General features: G+C 47.2%; 1 protein-coding gene across 1 annotated transcript in view; it reads left to right on the top strand.

Annotated features, from left to right (window-relative positions):
- The first annotated feature begins 658 nt into the window (after positions 1-658).
- LOC135817887 (monomeric sarcosine oxidase-like) overlaps positions 659-20069 on the top strand; it is a 22200-nt gene continuing 2789 nt past the window's right edge. The window contains exons 1-9 of the mRNA XM_065331174.1: positions 659-1080; positions 3333-3402; positions 3608-3664; positions 4506-4631; positions 4842-5016; positions 5381-5488; positions 7183-7280; positions 7843-8029; positions 8445-8578. Coding sequence (XP_065187246.1) covers positions 954-1080; positions 3333-3402; positions 3608-3664; positions 4506-4631; positions 4842-5016; positions 5381-5488; positions 7183-7280; positions 7843-8029; positions 8445-8578 — 1082 coding nt within the window. The 5' untranslated portion in view covers positions 659-953. The remainder of the gene's footprint in view (positions 1081-3332; positions 3403-3607; positions 3665-4505; positions 4632-4841; positions 5017-5380; positions 5489-7182; positions 7281-7842; positions 8030-8444; positions 8579-20069) is intronic.

Below are 20069 nucleotides of genomic sequence, written 5' to 3'. Positions count from 1 at the left end.
GCAGAATCTGCCACCTTTTCGAGCATAATCGGCAGGTCCCTAGTACTGTTGAAGAACGTGGTGAAAGTACCGGTATCATACTTCATAGCTCGGAGCATTTCCGTCGAGTGCACAACATCAAAAGCAAAGGACTTTATTATTGGCGATGATGCCATCGTGAGAATAAAGTCATTAAAGAACTCAAAAGGACCACTTCAGAAGTAGCCTCTTGATCAACTATTACCATGATTACTTGACAAGTCGCAGCCTTTTCGAACCAAAGTCAGTTGGCATGGGTAGCTAAGTCCGGGACAGCTGTGTAGCAAAACTACCGTAGGGTAGGAGAGCTGCATTATACTTTATAGTGCCCAGCACCTGGAGCCAGCGGAGGCGAAGCAGTCGTGAGAGCTCCGGGAATGGAAGCATGAAATCAAGTCACGTATGCCGTGCAACTGTTACTCCCGTTGTCGCGGTGGAAAGCTCGCTATCGATCGGGTGCATGCAGTTGTAGTGCCAGGCCATAGTCAAACAGCTAGGTTTCTTTGTTGCTACTTCCCCGCACAGGCCTGGCAGTGCGCACCTTTCAGCGCTGGCCTTGTTGCTCGCGCCCTGCTGCACTGACTGGATTCATACAGTAAACTAAGTTAGGGGCCGTCCGTAATTATCGAACGTTTTTCACCAAACGAATTATTTTAGTTTAGACCCAACCCCTCCCTCCCTCCCCCTCAGAACGTAAAAAAGTTTGACATATGCATGCATAATACAACAAAAGTTGCAAGTGTGTAACTGCTCCTATGGGCATGCACATGTATCAATGTTTTCTGAAACGAAATTGGTCAACCCCCTCCCACCCCATAACGAAATTATTTCGTTTTGTGAAAAAAGTTCGATAATTATGGACGACCCCTTAGTTACTTGAAGGTAGATCTACATTGGTGAAGTACGGACTTGTGCAATTAGCTCAGCGGCAAACAATGTCTTCTCCTACCGGCAGCTGCACCGGAACGCTTGACGGCCATTACGACTACGTGGTGGTGGGTTGCGGCGGTATTGGCAGCGGAACGCTCTACTGGTTAGCACGGACCTTGGGACAGACGAAACGTAAGTACCTTAGTCCTACGTCCTTGTAGATCCGATTGTCTGAATCTCTCGGTGGTCACCTGTGCATAATTGCTCTCGGGCTTTCAACCGACAACCACCATGACCACCTGTCGCGGGATTCACAGGCAGCGGAAGCGTGAGCATGGGGTTTTCCGGTGCTGTCATTTTTCATGCGTTCGCGCGGAATATTTCTTCGAGTTCACAGCGAGTTTTTCCAGGTACTGTAGTGCTCGAGCGCTCATTCCGTAAGACGGCAAACTCCCCGGGTGATCGCCAGGACTGCTAATCTTTTGAAACTGATTGTAGTTAAAGGGGAAGTTAAGGCAAAAATTAAAATTTCACCAGTTGTAGTCTTCGAGGTGCTGAGTCGAATGGTCTTGGTCCGAGAAAGCTGAGACGCTCCCTTCCTACTTGAATCCCAATCGAACTCGCACACTTCCACCGAAACTGGGTGACTGCGCCCTACTAGATGGGGATTTGTATGCAAAATGTCACTAAAAGCGCCATTTCGTTCTTATAAAAGCACGGGTGACCACGATTGGCCCATATGTTGTAGTCTTTTGGACGCTGAGTCGACTGGTTTTGGTCCGAAAAGGCTGCGATGCAACGTTCCTCCTTTATTCCCAATCGAACATGGTTGAAGAAGCGGTCACGTGCTCCTGGGTGCCCAAATCACCTGGTCACCACGCCAGCAGGCGACAACTTTCACACCAAGGTTCAACTCGAGTTCAACTCGAGTGACAGGACTGCACCCAAAAAAGGTCAAACAGGCTAGTAAGTTGTACCCTGCAGGCACGGTGACCAGGTGACTGGTGTACGCAGGAGCACGTGACCGCTTGTTCAACCATGTTCGATTGGGAATAAAGGAGGAACGCTGCATCGCAGCCTTTTCGGACCAAAACCAATCAACTCAGCGTCCAAAAGTCAAAAGACTACAACATATGGGCCAATCGCGGTCATCCATACTTTTATAAGAACGAAATGGCGCTTTTAGTGACATTTTGCATACAAATCCCCATCTTGTAGGGCGCAGTCACCCAGTTTCGGTGGAAGTGCGCGAGTTCGATTGGGATTCAAGTAGGAAGGGAGCGTCTCAGCTTCCTCGGACCACGACCATTCGACTCAGCACCCCGAAGACTACAACTGGTGAAATTTTGATTCTTCACCAGTTGTAGTCTTCGGGGTGCTGAGTCGAATGGTCTTGGTCCGAGGAAGCTGAGACGCTCCCTTCCTCCTTTATTTCCAATCGAACTCACGCACTTCCACCGAAACTGGGTGACTGCGCCCTACTACTGTCGTGGACATGGAAATCCGGTCGCACGTCTAGCGGCCCCAGGGCGCTGGCCATGCAGCCGTGAGTACGCATACCGGCCCGGTCCATTCACACATTCATTTATGCGCTGCAGCGCGCTGGTCGCATCAGATCAACGTGCACTGCCTGCAACGTTCTGTACGCGCTGAGGGCGCCGGCCCCGGTCAATCGACTGGATTTCCAAGTCCACGACAGTAGATGGGGATTTGTATGCAAAATGTCACTAAAAGCGCCATTTCATTCTTATAAAAGCATGGATGACCGCGATTGGTCCGCATGTTGTAGACTTTTCGACGCTGAGTCAACTGGTTTTAGTCCGAAAAGGCTGCAATGCAGCGTTCGGCCCTTAATCCCAATCGAACCCGGCTGAGTAAGCGGTCACGTGCTCATGCGTACACCAGTCGCCTGGTCACTGTGCCCGCAGGCAGTGCGACTTTTTACAGCGTTCCTGTCACTCGAGTTGAACCTTTGACCCTTTGACTTGGACCTTGGTGTGAAAGTTGTAACCTGCAGGCACGGTGAGTAGGCGACTGGTGTACGCACGAGCACATGACTGCTTACTCAGCCTGGGTTCGCCGGATTGGGAACAAGTGCTGGACGCTGCATCGCAGCCTTTTCGAACCAAAACCAGTCGACTCAGCGTCCAAAAGACTACAACATATGGGCTAATTGCGGTCATCCGTGCTTTTATAAGAACGAAATGGCGCTTTTAGTGACATTTTCCATACAAATTCCCATCTAGTAGGGCGCAATCACCCAGTTTCGGTGGAAATGCGAGGAGGAAGGGAGCGTCTCAGCTTCCTCGGACCAAGACAATTTGACTCGGCTCCCCGAAGACTACAACAGGTGAAAATTTGATCCGCACGCTGCAATAAGCCTAGTACAAGAGTGTGTGGCAAAGCGACTGAATCCACTTTTCTTTCTGGTTCATGTACTGCAGGAATTCTGGGTCTGGAGCAGTTCGAGCTGGGACACTGCAATGGCGGCTCCCAGGATTACTCGCGAATAGTGTACGGGATGGTCAATGTACAGCTTTTATGAATTGATGTGTGTTGAGTGCAGGATGGTGCTAATTTTTTGTTCTTTTAAGATTCTGCGGTTTAAAAAAGGGTCATGCAAGATCATTGTTTGTCCCTACCTGCTGGTGGTCCAAGCACATCGCATTTTTCCGTCACTCTTTGCTGAGAGGAGCTTGTATTATTGCGTTTTCTTCAGGCGTCTAACGTACCATGTGGAGACTTACACAAAGCTGGCAATGGAGGCTATGGATGCGTAAGTCAATCTTTTCAACCACTGGTTAAAAAAACTTTTAACGAAGAACTCCGAAATGGGAAAGGAAGCCTGTGCTTCCTATCATGTCGTTTCTGCAGCTCGACAGGTGCAGCACAGCCACAAAGTTCTTGGCATAGATAGTGGAGAAGTGCAGTTCTCAGCATAGGCCATGTCTGCACAGTCCTCATGTCCCGTTTTCCTGATATTCCTGGTTGTCACCAGGCAACCTGTACCGTAGAATCCCGCGGATAAGCCCACCCGCCCATGCTCGCGCATAAGCCCAGGCCAAGTTCGAACATAGCGAAGCTTCGTTTTACAAGCCCATGGGCCTAGGTCGTGCCATGTACGTGTCATGTAAATTATTATTATTTATTTGTCTATTTTTTTGTACAATATCAGTCAACGTCATATCAGTCATAAATCACACAATCATCGATTGTTTTTGTTTGCACAGAGATTTTCAGCAATGTACTTCTCACTTCCTTGGTACTTAAACTGTCTTTTCAATAGCACAATTTTGGTGTCGGCGTATAAGCCCATGTCCGCGTATAAGCCCACCAAAATATCCTTGTGAAACAGATAAGCCCAGGGGCTTATGCGAGGGATTCTACGGTATGCTCTCGTCGCCTTCAATGCCCGATGTGATGGTGCATACTTTGGGCTGTTGTGTTTCCGTCATTTGCTGATGAGTAGAGTAGTACTGAGCTTTCGTCTGATTTGTGGATGCATCAATCTGTGTGTGTGTGTGTGTGTGTGTGTGTATACTCAATCTGCGACGTGTGTATATATTATGTGTGAATGTGTATGTGTGTGTGCGTGTGCGTGCATTGCTGTCGTGCAGATGGCACATAGTGGAGCAGGACGCCGAGCACAAGCTTGTCGATCACTGCGGAGGCATACAGATCACAGAGAAAGGCAGTCCATTCATGGTGAAGACAATAGAGGCTGCCATCAAGCAAGGCATGAAGTAAGCTCATCAAACAGTTGCTGGTAGCACCGGCAGCAAAGAGCTTTAAAGTAGCTTTCGTTGTCCTTCTAACACTCCTCTAGCATATCATCGCCATATTAGCCTGAGTATACCACCTAGGTTTGTTTGAAATTGGCTACCTGATGCAGGCTATAATATAGATATACATTGCAGTACATGTATTGCTTATGTCTCATCTGTTGTGTGAAGGTACGAACACATAACTGGTACTGAGTTAAGCCAACGCTATCCGCAGTTCAATGTTGACAACTCCGTTGAGGCTATGGTTGACCCTGAAGCTGGCTATGTGGATGCTGCACAGGCCAATGCTGTTCACGTAGCTCTAGCAAGACAGCGCGGGGCGACGGTTGTTGACAGCTGCAAGGTCAGAGCTTGTCTTGCGCCTGGAGCAATCTTTGTTTCGTTGTTGTCACTTTTCTGCGAGTCTTCGTGCCAGTCGATATTCAATCAGTCGTGAAGCCATCATGCAAATGCAATTTTTCATACAAGCTAGCTTTTAAGCTGAATTGCAGTGCTTCAATGAGCCACGCCAGACCCTTTTTGCCAGAAAATTAATAATTTATAGTGTCACACATCTTTTATGATCTGTATGTATACGCACACCCTTCTCACTGGAAACATGCAGTTTGCTTCCGACTCCTCCAGGCGGGTTGATCGATGGGATGCATGGTGCTGTGCTTTTTTTTTAATGCTTTTCACCGTGCTTGTTGTTGTTGCATTTCTCCAAGGTGTTGAAAATTAAACAGCAGAGTAACTCGACCTACGAGATTGAGACCAGCTGTGGAAAGCTGACAGCCGAGAAGATCATCATCACTTCCGGGGCATGGAGTAACCAGGTAATTGTGCTCAGTGCCCAGTTGAATTCTTTTTTAATTTATTTATCGTCTCCACTTCATGGCACATAATAATACATAGCCAATACAAGAAAGGGAGGGTGAATCCAACCACGGAAAATAGCATCAAAGAAGAAAAGGAAGGGAGGTGTCACCATGTGTCAACAGCAGGTAGCACAATACTATTTTAGCTGAAATGCATCCTTGAAAGCTGAGAGAGACTGTGAACAGTGAATATTATAAGAGAGTTTGAGCCAAATGTGTAAGCCATAAAGACAGGTGATTCGATCATTAGGGACAATCGAGGGGAAGGTAATGATACCTGGTGTCTTGTATTTCTCTCTCCCTGGAACCAATCATATTTCTTGAAGTGCCTGGGAATTTGCTTCAAAGGGGAACTGTCACCAAAACAATTCTTTGTCTTATCTTGTAGTTCCTTGGCTCCTGATCACGTTGGTGTTATTCGTTTTCTCTGCGATGACCGGAAGTGGGTGAAAACTTGAAAAGAAGGTGCCCAAAATTGTCCCGAAGTGCCGAGTGACGTCACGCCGGACTTGACCTCCACGCGTATATTCGTCGTCAAAAACGAAGTCCAGCACCATCGTGATCAGGAGCTAAGGAACTACAAGATAAGACAAAGAAAAATGTGGTGACAGTTCCCATATATGATAAATTCTCTGAACGAGTCCACACAGGTGTGCTTGGCATCTATCAGCAAGTGGAGAGGAGGCTACGAGAGAGTATAATATTATATGCTTACTGTTATGCATGAGGGATTTTCCAAATAGCCGTTTAATTATTTTTCTATGGTGAATTTCAAGCTTGGAAACAGCAGCTGCACTAAGACCACACCATGCTTTGTCAGCGTAATCAAATAAAGGCAGAATATAGCATCGGTAGAATAGAATCTTGCAACTGTTTGGGAGATGGGAAAATGAGAGAGCAAGGCTCCAAGAGCAGAGCTGGTACGACAACGCACAGAATTCATATGTTCCGACCACGAAAGAGCAGAATCAATCACTACTCCTAGGTGTTTGTGACTGCTCATCATCTCAATAGGCTGGGGAGATCCTGGGAAATACAACGCAATGTTATCTGCCGACGCACAACCGATGAATGACTACAATCCATTCATAAAGAATTGACCTCTGGACATTTGAACTTTTGAAATTCAATTTAAACCAAACTTTAGGCTCGACACCAGATTATATTTCTGCCGGAAATGGGTTGGGACAAGGATGTGCTAAACCCGACCGAAACATTCAAAACCTGACCAAAAACTGGAAATTCTTATGGTCCACCTTTTCGTGAAAGACACCAAAAACGTAATAATCGGAAGAGCTTTCCATACTGCATGGCAATAACAAATCTCAAACAGGTCAATCGTTGATGTTAGTGGCCGGCAAAAGCAAGATGACCATTTTTCTGAATCAATGTACTGTAGTCAGGATGCTGTGTGGCATGTGACACAGCGATAGATACTGAGTTAGAAACAGTTGCTGAAATCTTGCCAAAATACGCAGGTTAGTGAGAGCTGACTACTACAGAATAGCTCCATGGCCTACAGTTGTACATATACAGCGTGAGCATACACGATTTGTATTACAACCTGCTCGACTGACGGTTCTCCGTTTGTCGTGCACTTCGCTTCTTGTCCCCCTTTCTGATGATTTGGATCATGCACTCACCTCACGCAGATGCTTGGCAGCTTTGGTGTTACTCTCCCGCTGAAAGTCACCCAGGAACAAGTGCATTACTATGCCACGCCGAACATCCAAGACTTCATGCCTGCAAAGTAGGACCAGTGGTCCAGTTCTCTCAGCAGTCCGCATGCAGCCTAATCAAAGTTTGACGGATATATTTTTAATTTTAGTACAGGGCGTGTTTCGCTCGTGCCAGGCCGCCACCATGCCTAAGCTGGTTGTGTTTCTCAACGCATTTGTATAGCCAGTTGTAACGCGGACGTGAGAACATTACTTACTCACTTTACAGGGCTATGCTGGTACCGAAGTTTGCAATGGAACAGTTGCTTGTGTCGTTTGGCTCAGCCCTCGCGGTGCTAAGCACTTTTGCAAGTGATTAGTACCTCGGCTTGGTTGTGGGTATGAGAGACGCCATTCTGACAGGGGTTCCAGCTGATTTACGTCAGTACATGTGTGATAACGTCAAACAATTATAGTGTCGACCCGCTTACTAATGCTCAATGGTTCATTTTGATATGGCGAGAGGAAAAAGCACTTGTCAGTAACATTGGTGCGATATTCCGATATGACCAATCACTCCTGTTTTTTTTGTTTTTTTCTCCTTTTTTTCCCTTTTCAATTCCCTCAACCCATGAATGCGTTGTGTCGGTGCAGGTTTCCAGTAGTTATGTGGATGATGTGCAACATGTGCTACTATGCCATGCCCATCCATGGCGTCATAGCCCTGAAGGTGGGCATTGATAATGGCGGAGCAGAGGTGACGGCCGATCAGAGAAGCTTCACACCGGATGAGCTCAACATGGAGAAAACGGACACATTTGTCAAGCGTTTCTTACCCAAGGTACAGAAAGGAAAGCTTTGTTGTGCTCACATCAACCAACAAACTATTCTCACTGGAGCGCAGAGATATGGTACTTTTGCAAATACAGTAAACTATGAGTAGAACGCGTCCAATCAGTGCATAGATCTAAATATTCCCATTCTGAATACACAGTCTAACATCTGTAAGAAGGAAGTCCGAGTATGATGAAAACATGCTGCCCGTTTATGTGTGTGTATGTGTGTGTGCGTGTGTGTGTGTATGTGTGTGTGTGTGTGTGTGTGTGTGTGTGTGGTGTGTGTGTGTGCGTGCGTGCGTGCGTGCGTGCGTGCGTGTGTGTGTGTGTGTGTGTGTGTGTGTGTGTGTGTGTGTGTGTGTGTGTGTGCATGTGCATGTGTGCGATTGGGTTTTTTACCAATTTGAATCTCGTCCTTAGGGATACGGCCCAAAGGCCCAGGTCAAGACCTGCCTCTACACAATGCCACCGGATCGTAACTTTGTCGTGGACACCCTGGTTGGATACGGACACCCGAATGTGTCAGTCTGTGTTGGTGGTGGACATGCCTTCAAGTAAGTGCACAAACTGGTGGGCATAGTAACTGTGTACTGTAAACTTGTGTGATGACTAAGTTTTGCGCCGGTGATATTTGAGCAATTTTAGCGAAAGTGTGTTTTCGCTAGTTTAGCCATGCAAATCGAAATTTTGCATGTACAGTACAGTACCAGTCATCTTTTGTCTGTCAACTCTGAAACTCGAATCGCTAAAATATTTCTTCGCGAACTGGTCCAGATTCAGAAAACGCCAACATTTACAGTTCTGTAGTACAGCAAGTCTCTCTGCACACACAAGAAGACGGATCGACGAGGTTCTGAATTGCTCTCGCAAGAAGGATTCAAGATGATTCGAGAGGGAGGATTCGAGAGAGAGAGAGAGAGAACAGGTGATCGCAATGAATGGACGAGAGCACGAATGTAGCTACCCAGGCCAACGGATAATACGGGAATACGGTAATGCGGAAACTTGTGCGGGGAGAGTGTGGGAGCAAGTAGTTAGAGTACTAGTGAAGTAGAGTAGCGAGAAGCGGAAAAGAATTGCATGCAGTAATTCGTGTATGAGTGTGTGTGTGTGTGTGTGTGTGTGTGTGTGTGTGTGTGTGTGTGTGTGTGTGTGTGTGTGTGTGTGTGTGTGTGTGTGTGTGAAAAAGAGAAAAAGTCACTTCAAGCAGCTGTGTGGTGGATACCAGGCTAAAAATAGTGGCGGTCAATTCATCAGCCTTGCAAGCTGTTGGAATGGTGTAATCCCAGCACAAGTTGCTATGTCTAACATAGCTGTTCGCTATCATCGCTTCCGCGATGGGCATGTCTGAGGTCTGAGGTCTGAGGTGTGTGTGTGTGTGTGTGTACATGCATACATGGGAGAGAGGTCATTAGTGTGTGAGTAATTGCATACTAGTATACGGAATCGTGAACCAAACAGTACCAAGTAGGCTGCTTGTAGCCTTTCAGTCGGCAAGAGCTCATCCTTTGCATGGCAGTTGTTTCTAGGAACTCGCGATGTCCTGGAAGTTCTCATGGCGAATGATGACTAAGCCCGTCACACCATGTAGGAGCAAGAAGAGTGCATATTACTTCATAATATTATTATTAGGGCTGAGGCGGGTGGCATTTTCTTCGGGTATCGGCTTCGGGTAGTTTCCCACGGGTAGCACAGGTACCCCGACCGGGTAAATGTTCCATGGTAACACCACAATGCATCCCTTCCCTTACACACTGTCACTGGGTTGACATGCAGTGTATTATATGAATTTGCACACGTGCACTGTGCATGATGTCATCTGCGCCTTCGGGTTTTCGGGCACTATTCTGTACCCGTCTACCCGAGGTCCTCACGGGTAACAAGTTAGCACGGGTACCCGAATACCCTTGCACACCACTAATTATTATTATGCTGGTAAAACTTACTTTTAAAACAACATTCACACGCAGGAGGCTGAGTTCAATGGGTTGTATCACCAACAAGAAACCTGCGAAAGCTGCCTTCTCTTTACTCTGTATTTTACTGCCTCCATACATCATTTTAAAAACTACGCAATCAAGGCCAGTCGAGGCAGCTCAAATATGGTGCTCAAGGGTCTGCTTTAAGAAGTACATAATGCAACTCGTGGCAAGCAGAATCTTCACTCCGTACCAGATGAAATGTACATGCAGATGATGTACAGTGTACCGTTTTTCACCAAATATATATGTTGGACTCAGTAGAGCGTCCAGCCCCTATATGATGTCCAACCCCTATATAGAGTCCATTGGTCCAAAATCCACTGTACAGAGTCCAAACTTGGAATCAACTGTGAGCTCAAAGTTTAGATGGACATCACTCCCTGTATAGAGTCCAGCCAATTGGCTTCACCCCTATATAGAGTCCATTGGTCCAAAATCAACTGTACGGAGTCCAAACTTTGAAATCAACTATAAAGATTAAAGATTCTTTATGTGGACAACACTCTGTATAAAGTCCAGCCAATTAAGCAAGCATCCCCTAACGAGTTCGAAATTAGACATAGGATCTGCTGTAAGCAGTGAATATTAACCAGAAAACGGCCTCTCCCTTTAATCCTTTACATCATTCACTTCTCAAGAAAAAAATATGTATTGAGGCGCCGCTGCAGCCACTTCATTACATGAAAAAGCCTACAAACACCATCCTCAAATCAAGTGGTCTCTTCGCAGACGCTGCAAATTAAAATATCTCAATCATGTAGTGTTGCCAAATTATTGTGCACGCACACACACATGCACACACCCACACAACGCCAAGAAAATACCTAGGAAAAAACAAGAATCGAAATAGAATAATGGAGAGCCCAGGATTAATTATTTGTTTTCAAATTATTGCGCGCGCGCGCACACACACACACACACACGCACACACACACACACACACACACACACACACACACACACACACACACACACACAAACTTACACAACGCCAAGAAAACACCAAGAAAAGAGTAGAGACACAATACACGCGCAACTCCAACAGCCATACAAACGTCCACCCATTTACACGTAAAGTCAAGAGGGATAACAAATAATTATACGAAACGAATGCATACAGGGACGGGTACACGCACGTTTACATACACGTAGTAGTGTAAGAGAGTAACATAGTGCAGTGGTCAGCATAATACTAGCACATGCTGAGAGTGCAATAGCAAGCTTCACCCTTGCTCATGGCCATGCAAATGTTCAGCAGCACTCAGTTCCGCAAGCTTCTGAAGATCAGCACACCTGCAACAAATAGACAGCACACGGGTACGCTTATTACCGTAATGATGCATGGGAGCACACAACAACCAAGTTCTCAACGAATGTGATGCTCAATGAAAATCAATCCACTCCAAGACCTGTGAACAGGTGACGGTGGGGACAATAATCTATTAGTAATACGAGGAATAAGATCGTTTGTGCACACTCAAGACGCACAGACACACCAACATCACAATGTCATGTTCGTGACATCAAAACGGTTACTTCAGGGAATACAAGTATTAGCTTGAGAAGCTTTTTCTTGTCATTGGCAAACAAGCAATCCTCCTACTACTACTAGTACACTGGCACTGCGTTTGTGGATCCCATTGTATTTGACATCATACTAGAGGAAGAGTGTCGTGGAGTTTCACATAATTATCACAGGGATAAAAATACATTTCTCATGAAATAATTATAATTATCCATATAAAAATCGCTCTGTGAGCGGTTTTGAAAAGCCTTTACTGGTACTGCCCCGTCGTAAAAGTAAGAAATTAGAACTGGCCCATTGTTCCCCCAAATGCGAACTGATCCACCTAAATCGCGAATGACGGGACCCGAACGCACCAGTAGCACGAGGTCGGGAGGGCACAGGATCACGGCAATTATCATAGGGTAACACCAGTAGTAGTAGTAGAATTTATTATTTTGATAGGGAAGCCTACCGCTAGTACAGTACATGGCCTATGGTCCGGACCAACGTCCCCATCTGCATCCACAGGTAGGAACCTCGTGCTACTGGTGCGTTCGGGTCCCGTCATTCGCGATTTAGGTGGATCAGTTCGCATTTGGGGGAACAATGGGCCAGTTCTAATTTCTTACTTTTACGACGGGGCAGTACCAGTAAAGGCTTTTCAAAACCGCTCACAGAGCGATTTTTATATGGATAATTTCAGCTCTTTTTCCGTTCCCTCCCCACCCCAACCCCGAAGGTAAACATGATGACCACGCGCGCGATGTACTGTATGTAGCCATGCGACTGCAATAACACACTGATACATACCAGCCCTCCCCGCTTTGCTACCCCGCACACAGATACACAAACATGTGTATGCACACGGCACACACACGTGGCCACGCACACATACGCACATGCACACGGCACAAACAGGAAATTCTTCATGTATAATGCCATGCAAAGCAGTGGCCACCGTACTTGAGGAAGTCAGTTGTGAAACAAAAATAATTCAACTACAGCGTGTAGACAAGCTGACGGCCAAAGCACAACATAGCAAACATGACATTTGCCCAAGGATTGCAGTTTGCAGACCATGCCATGGAAGCAGCGAATACAGAATGTAATATCATACAAAGTGACAAGCAAGGACGTGGCCATCATACAGCAGAAACTTGCAGAAAGTCACATATCCAACAGATAGAGAAGTGAACAGCAATCTGATACAGCCCACACAGGACAAAGCGGACCTGATACTCGTCCCAGGATCGCAAGTGGCAAACCCTTTTCAATGCATAACATGCAGGTGTACGTTAGACGCATGAACATCTGACCGTGTCGCCAGCATACAATGTCATCACATGTTTACCCCACAAGTTACACACATGCACAGTAGAAGCACAATGAAAGCAATGGAAAAGTACGATGTGGTTGCTGAAGCATCTTCACACTTCAAATTCAGACTTCAATGTGGTCGTCACGGGATGATATACCTGCAAGATACAAGTGATGAAGAAAGAAAGCAGAAGGTCGTGAGGTAGGCTATGAGACACCACAAACGGTTCACCTACATGTCTGTTCAGGGCTAGTGCACTCACACGGAGAATTGTCATAATCGAGCATTTCTCAAACTGAGAAGTGCAATGAAATCCACTTGCATGCACAGGAGCAATTTTGCAATATTATGATGCGCAATTCGACACGATCTGCGATGCTGCGTGCGATGTGCCCTGCTGTCATGATAGTGACAGTCACTGCGGTATGTTTTGTCAACGTCGCCCGTGCACTCTTCTGTCAAGTCCAAAGTGCTCACATACTTGGCAATGTTTTTGCAGTGATTAACTTTTATCCTAGCTTTCTTTTTTACTCTCTTTCTCACTCCTGTGTGCAGCCACACCATACGTGCTCCCACCCCTAACACACCTCAGTCACATGCACACCCACATACACACGCACACAGCAACAACAAACAGCCTCTGCAGGGACAGCAGCAACAGCAAGAAGAAAAAGAATGAAGTACCCGCAGGCCGTGTCGATCTGCACATCGTCCACTCTCTCATGTACTTGGCCTGCTTTGTCTGTGTATCCATTTCATGTGCGATCCACAAAATCGACTAGACTGTGGGTGCAATACGCTCTCTACCTGAAGACGTTCTTCTGGCGACATCTCGCCATGTACTTGGCCTGGCTTTGTCTGTGTATCCATTTCATGTTCGATCAACAAAATCTCAATGCACTACAGAGACTAGACAGTGGGTGCAATACGCTCTCTATCTGAAGACGTGAACCATTATATTTTTTGGAAAAGTTATACGTACACCTGAAACGTAATGAAGTACAGGAATAGAGAGAGTGACTGCAATACGCTCTCGACCTGATATAGTGATAACGTGAGTACAAGACACTCTCCACCTGATAACGTGTTAGAAGGTAACATGTCTACAGTCCCACCGTACCCTTCCGACACGACTGTGGACCATTCAATTTTTTTTGAGAAGTTATACGTACACCTTAAACGTAATGAAGTACAGGAATAGAGAGAGTGACTACAATACGCTCTCGACCTGATAACGTGAGTACAAGACACTCTCCACCTGATAACGTGTTAGCAGAAGGTAACAGGTCTACAGTCCCACCGTACCCTTCATCATTCCTCATTCACCATCGCGCGATACCCTGGCACACACTGGCAACATATCAATGGGGTGCCTTACCGTCGTCTAGAGGAGACGTCTTCGCAGCAATATTTTCCCTCCTGCGCATTCAGTCGCCGACGCGACAGCGTTCACGGGGCCGTTCCAGTTGCGGAAGACATTCGATTCATCGGGCCAATTCAGAAACAGGGCCGTGGACACACAGGGGGCAGAGGAGAGACATTGTTAGTGGACAAGAAATATGCAGTGGCAAGTGGCGAGTGCCGCCTGATAACGTGAGTACAAGACACTCTCCACCTGATAACGTGTTAGCAGAAGGTAACAGGTCTACAGTCCCACCGTACCCTTCATCATTCCTCATTCACCATCGCGCGATACCCTGGCACACACTGGCAACATATCAATGGGGTGCCTTACCGTCGTCTAGAGGAGACGTCTTCGCAGCAATATTTTCCCTCCTGCGCATTCAGTCGCCGACGCGACAGCGTTCACGGGGCCGTTCCAGTTGCGGAAGACATTCGATTCATCGGGCCAATTCAGAAACAGGGCCGTGGACACACAGGGGGCAGAGGAGAGACATTGTTAGTGGACAAGAAATATGCAGTGGCAAGTGGCGAGTGCCGCATGGGTGTCAAGTTTTCATGCACAATTCAGCTATTACTTACGGTCCAGCTAGTCCTGCCATTGCTCGCTCGTCCTGGTTCCTCCTCGTTCGTCTTCCTGCACGTCTGCACTTCTCCTTCCCCACCGTTGGCTTTGCGGTACGGGGGTGCCGGAAGGAATTCCCACCATGTATCCATGTACATGAAGTCCCACCATGACTCTCCATGTACATGTCCACGGCCACGTCAGCAGTTTGTATAGTACCGGAAGGAGTTCCCACGATGTCTCCAAAGGCCTAGAGCGGACGTCTTTGCAGCAATTCTTTTCGCCCTGCGCATTCAGTTCGCCGACGATGTCTCCAAAGGCAAAGGCCTAGAGCCTAGTAGAGGGGACGTCTTTGCAGCAATTCTTTTCACCCCACACGTGTAGTACCCTGCACATTCACTCCGCCGACACGACAGCGTTTACGGGGCCGTTCCAGGTGCAAAAGGTCCACGTCAGCAGTTCTCAACTATTTCGCGTACGGGATAGTCGCCGCGACAGCGTTTAAGGGGTCGTTCCAGGTGCAAAAGGTATCCATCAATGGCACTTTGCAGTACGGGGTACGGAAAAGGGGCCTCCTCGTTCGACTTCGTCGACTTCTGCAGTTCTCCTTCCCGTCAGGGGTACCGAAAGGGGCCCTCGTTCGACTTCGTCGACTTCTGCAGTTCTCCTTCCCGTCAGGGGTTCCGAAAGGGGCCTCCTCGCAGTTGTCCTTGCCGTCAGGTCCACGTCATGCAGTTCTCAACTATTTCGCGTACGGGATAGTCGTCTTTGTCGTACGCGACATCGGCGTTTACCGAGTGGCATTGGCACAAAGCAGACCGTTGACGGGGTCACGTGTCACAAAAGTATCAACAACGTGTCGACTACGTGTCGACCACGTGTATAGCGGTACACTCAGCGGTACACTAATTCTCGTGCCATTCTCGTGTCACAAAACTGGAACATCGAGTACCAGTATGGAAAGGCTTCAGACAGGAAGCCTTTCCAATAATTGATGATAGCTAGACGATCGTATACGATTGATGCAAAGTCCTTGCAGTCCTTGAGGACTATTACGAAGTGGTTGATTACTTTTAGGGCATTCATTCAAGCAACATCAAACAAACGCGATACGCTCCTTGAAAATGGAAAAAAATTCAAGCATAACGACAGAACAGCAGACCAATCGAAACGAGTAAAAGCTTCCTTACCTCAGTCTTCGTCCTGCCATGTAGTTGGACAGCCTTTTGACACGGTGGTAAAGGCAGCTCTTGTCCAGACAAACAGGGGTATCCTTGTGGCGTCGAACGAAAGAGAGTGTCAGTGTATCTCGGACTCGTCAAATTGGAACTGTGCTGAACATTTCTCTTTCGCCGTTTCTGCTTTCATCCCTCGCTCTGATGAAACCGTTCAAACGTCTTACTGGCAGCAATGGCCAGCCAAACAGGGAATCCTTGTGGCGTCGAACGAAAGAGAGTGTCAGTGTACCTGACTCGTCAGATTTGAACTGTGCTGAACTTTTCTCGTTCTGCAATTTCTGCTTTCATCCCGCGCACTGATGAAACGTCTTCAGAGAACCACAAGACGCTTTCCAGATTTGATTTTGAACGTCTCCTTATCCTCCTTGGTTATCTCGAGACAGATTACTGTCAGCAACTGCACAGCGGAACTGGCAGCTAGCCATGGCTGAAGTGAAGAAAGGAATGCGCTGCCACGAGGCAAGCAAAACTGAAAATGTGCTTGTTCTCTTTCGGGCACAACACGTACACACAGGACGGCGTGACTGGATAAACTGGACTCCTGGACTGTGAATAGGGGACTTGTAGAAAATGTGTACTCCTTATAGGGGATTGCGCGGCAGGATGAAGCTGATCAAAACTGAGTGGACTCCTGGACTCTGTATAGTGGATTTGGACCAATGGACTCTATATAGGGTGCTGGACATCATATAGTGCATGGACTCTATACTGAGTCCTACATATATGGCACCACGCCGACCACGGAAGAGAAGTATGGGAGTTAGGAGGGTCCTAGCATAAACAAGAATTGTCATAATCTGCAAGCAGATGATTTCATGATGATTGTTGTGGCACCTGGAATGAGCAGACCCAAGGGATCTCTTGTACAGATACTAGTACTAGTAGGTTGCGTGTTTTGAGGCTCCCGTTTTTCTGTAGTTTTTAGGTAGCTTTTGGGGACTAGCCCCAACAGCCTGGGTGGGATGGCTAGCCCAGATCACACTGAGCAGCTGGTGAGCGCCGAACAGGTCCATACACAGCTTCGCTCATTGCCTGGCATCGAACACAATGTTGTAGAAGTGCTGAGAACTCTAGCTCGTCTTGAAAGCCAACTTCAGGACCAGGAGAAACGATATCAACGAAGGATTAGTGGATTGAGCTCCGAACTTTCCCAGCTGAGAGAGGACCTGGCCGACACTCGCCTGTGCCAAAATTTGGACATCGGCAATGTTACGTGTGCGTCTTGTAAATCAAACTCCTCCGCCATTGCAGACCTAGAGAGAGAGCAAGAAACAACCAGCCAGAGGCAGCGCCGAAATCGAAAGAAACGTAGTACAGGCACAGAAAGTCGTTCACAGTCCGCCGTACCCGTAGAGAGTTCACGACCCATTGATCCCGAGATGGACCTGACTAGCAGTGTCAGATCCGACGTTGACAGCTCAAACAACAAGCCGTCCAACTCCCGTACACATGGTACACCCGGACCCAGCTCGGAGTTGACCCCGCCACGTGTGGATCGCTTGCCGAAATTTGAAGAGATGAGTGAGGATTCGGACGCCACATGGCGACTCATCACCTCCACCAAACCCACAGCGAAGAAGAGAGTCCTGTTTGTCGGAAATCTGATGCATGCAATTACTGCAGATCAGCTGAAGGAGTTCATCGCAGCAAGAGCAGCTGAGGCTGACCACAATGTCCAAGTGTTTGACGTAAAAATATTTCAAAAAGAAAAATCCTCCACTGCGCGTATTGTTGCCAGTGCAGCGGACGAATCGTTTCTCAGCAACAAGCGCTTCTGGCCAAGGCCTGTGTACACAAGAGAGTGGAACTTCGATAAGTACACCCAGTCTGATGCCAGTGGAGATCAACAAACAGCGCAGAGCAGCACCACGACCACCAACAGCAGCAGCAGCCGCACGGACGACAGTAAGAGCGAATACGGCGTGGATTGCGATATCCTAGATGACACCTGTGGAGCACCGGCCCGGACTCCAGGCCAGAAATCACGGGGCTATCAGCGTGACTCGCCGCCCGAGACGCAAGCTGCGAAGTTTAGTGTCACTGTTGGCAACGCATTTGCATCTCTAAGTCAGGATGTGGATAATATATCTGTGCAATGACTGGAAGAAGATTAGGCAACGACCCTGCTGCTCATGAGCTGAATATGCAAACGCAAACTCCAACAATTCGAATTTTACTGCTGAACATTAGGAGCCTGAGGAACAAAGTTGGAGAGCTGGCATGGCTTGCCGACCTTCACAGTCCTGACATCATCTGTGTAAACGAGACCTGGCTACAGTCCGTTTCAAAAAGATTTGCAATCCTGGCGATCGCCCGCGGAGTTTGGCGTCTTACCGTATGAGCACTCGAGCGCTGCCTGGAAAAACTCACTGTGAACTCGAAGAAATATTCCGCGCGAAAGCAGGAAAAATGACAACTCACTCACGTTGATACAGTCATGTACCATGTGTACGTCTGGTTTGCAACAAACGAGTTCTTCCTCGTATCGATAATGGAGTCAGAGAGGACATGTCGAAACGAAAGTGTTGTAAATGTTGACGAGCGGCATGAGTCCCAATTCGTTTTGTGACCAAAATAGTTTCTTTGAGCTGCGATGCAATTTACTCACCGTATGACGAAAACGACATCGACACGGACTCATTCCCAAGGCGACTTGGCAAAGCTATCCGTGTGACTTCGACGACATTTTGAGAAAAGCAGACGCGTGTGAACTCTGATAGAAGGCGGCGTTGACTGCTAAATTCAAATAAATTGGCGATCTTGAAATACTAAAATAAATCTCAAAAAGCTACAGTGCGATGACTTCCATTATAATTCACTCACACCATTGCAGTGTTGTGGGTGTGTTCGCATGGCGTGAGCCAGTCAAGTGTCAGTCAGTTCGGCAGGAAGCGCGAGCTCCAACAACAAGTCGTTTGGTGCAGCCATCTTCTTTGTCTTGTACCAGCTTGATCACCAAAACAATGAAAAAAAAGTTTGACTTGAGAGGTTCGGATTTGAACTCACAACTTCATGGTCAGCAGACAGCATTCATAACCACAACGCCAAAAAGGAAAGGATAAATCGTGGGTTTTGATAAAAAATCGATACTGGCTTCCTGGGCAAATTGTAAACCATGGGAAAAGGCCGGAAACCTGGCCGAAATTCTAACTCCTTAACGGTTGCTCCAATTGTTCCGAAACCTTCACAGAACAATTTGCCTTGTCCTAACAAGCCATTCTATGTACTTTGTTGTCCAAATTTCCCTTATCTTCATACTTTTTAAGACCCAAACCTGATTGTAAATCTTTTTGAAACAGACTATAGACGACACCGTGTCTGATGGAGAGATAGCTTTGGATGGCTTCAACATACTGCGCTCAGACAGAAAAGATCAGGCCGGTGGAGGAGTCTGCCTGTACTCCAAGGCATCCCTCCTGGTCAAGCCGAGAATGGACCTCACAGAATCGGCAATTGAGAGCTGCTGGGGAGAAATCCATTGCCAATCTGGAACTTGTTTGATAGGAACCATTTATCGACCTCCATCTGAGCCAGTTCGATACTGGGACTGCCTGGACGACCATCTCCATTCAGCTATAATGCCCGGGAAGAACGTGATTATTTGTGGCGACATCAACATAAACACCAATCCAACAGCACCTCCAGATCCACAGCTTCATTATCTATCTGACCTTGTGGCCAGCTACAGTTTATATCCCGGAGTTCACCAGCCGACTCGGTTCTCAGCAAACTCTGCACCAACCACACTGGATCAATTTTACAATACATTCGACCCTCTAAATATGGCTACTGTTATCCCCATCGCGTTCAGTGACCATGCAGCAGTTCTCAGTGAATTTCAACTCAGCCCAGTAAGAAGTACTGTAACTTCAGGGCTACGGCGACACTACCGAAACATAAATCATGACCAGTTCAAGGCAGATTTGGTCCAACAGGATTTTTGTGAAATTGACGGAAGCCCAACTGTCATGTGGACTGAGTGGGCCAGCCGCTTTCTACAAGTGTTAGACAGACATGCTCCTCTTGCACCAAGC

The sequence above is a fragment of the Sycon ciliatum genome, chromosome 5 (genome assembly GCF_964019385.1).
Source record: "Sycon ciliatum chromosome 5, ocSycCili1.1, whole genome shotgun sequence".
NCBI lineage: Eukaryota > Metazoa > Porifera > Calcarea > Leucosolenida > Sycettidae > Sycon > Sycon ciliatum.
The sequence above is the reverse complement of the archived record's forward strand: the minus strand, read 5'-3'. Positions and strand labels throughout refer to the sequence as shown.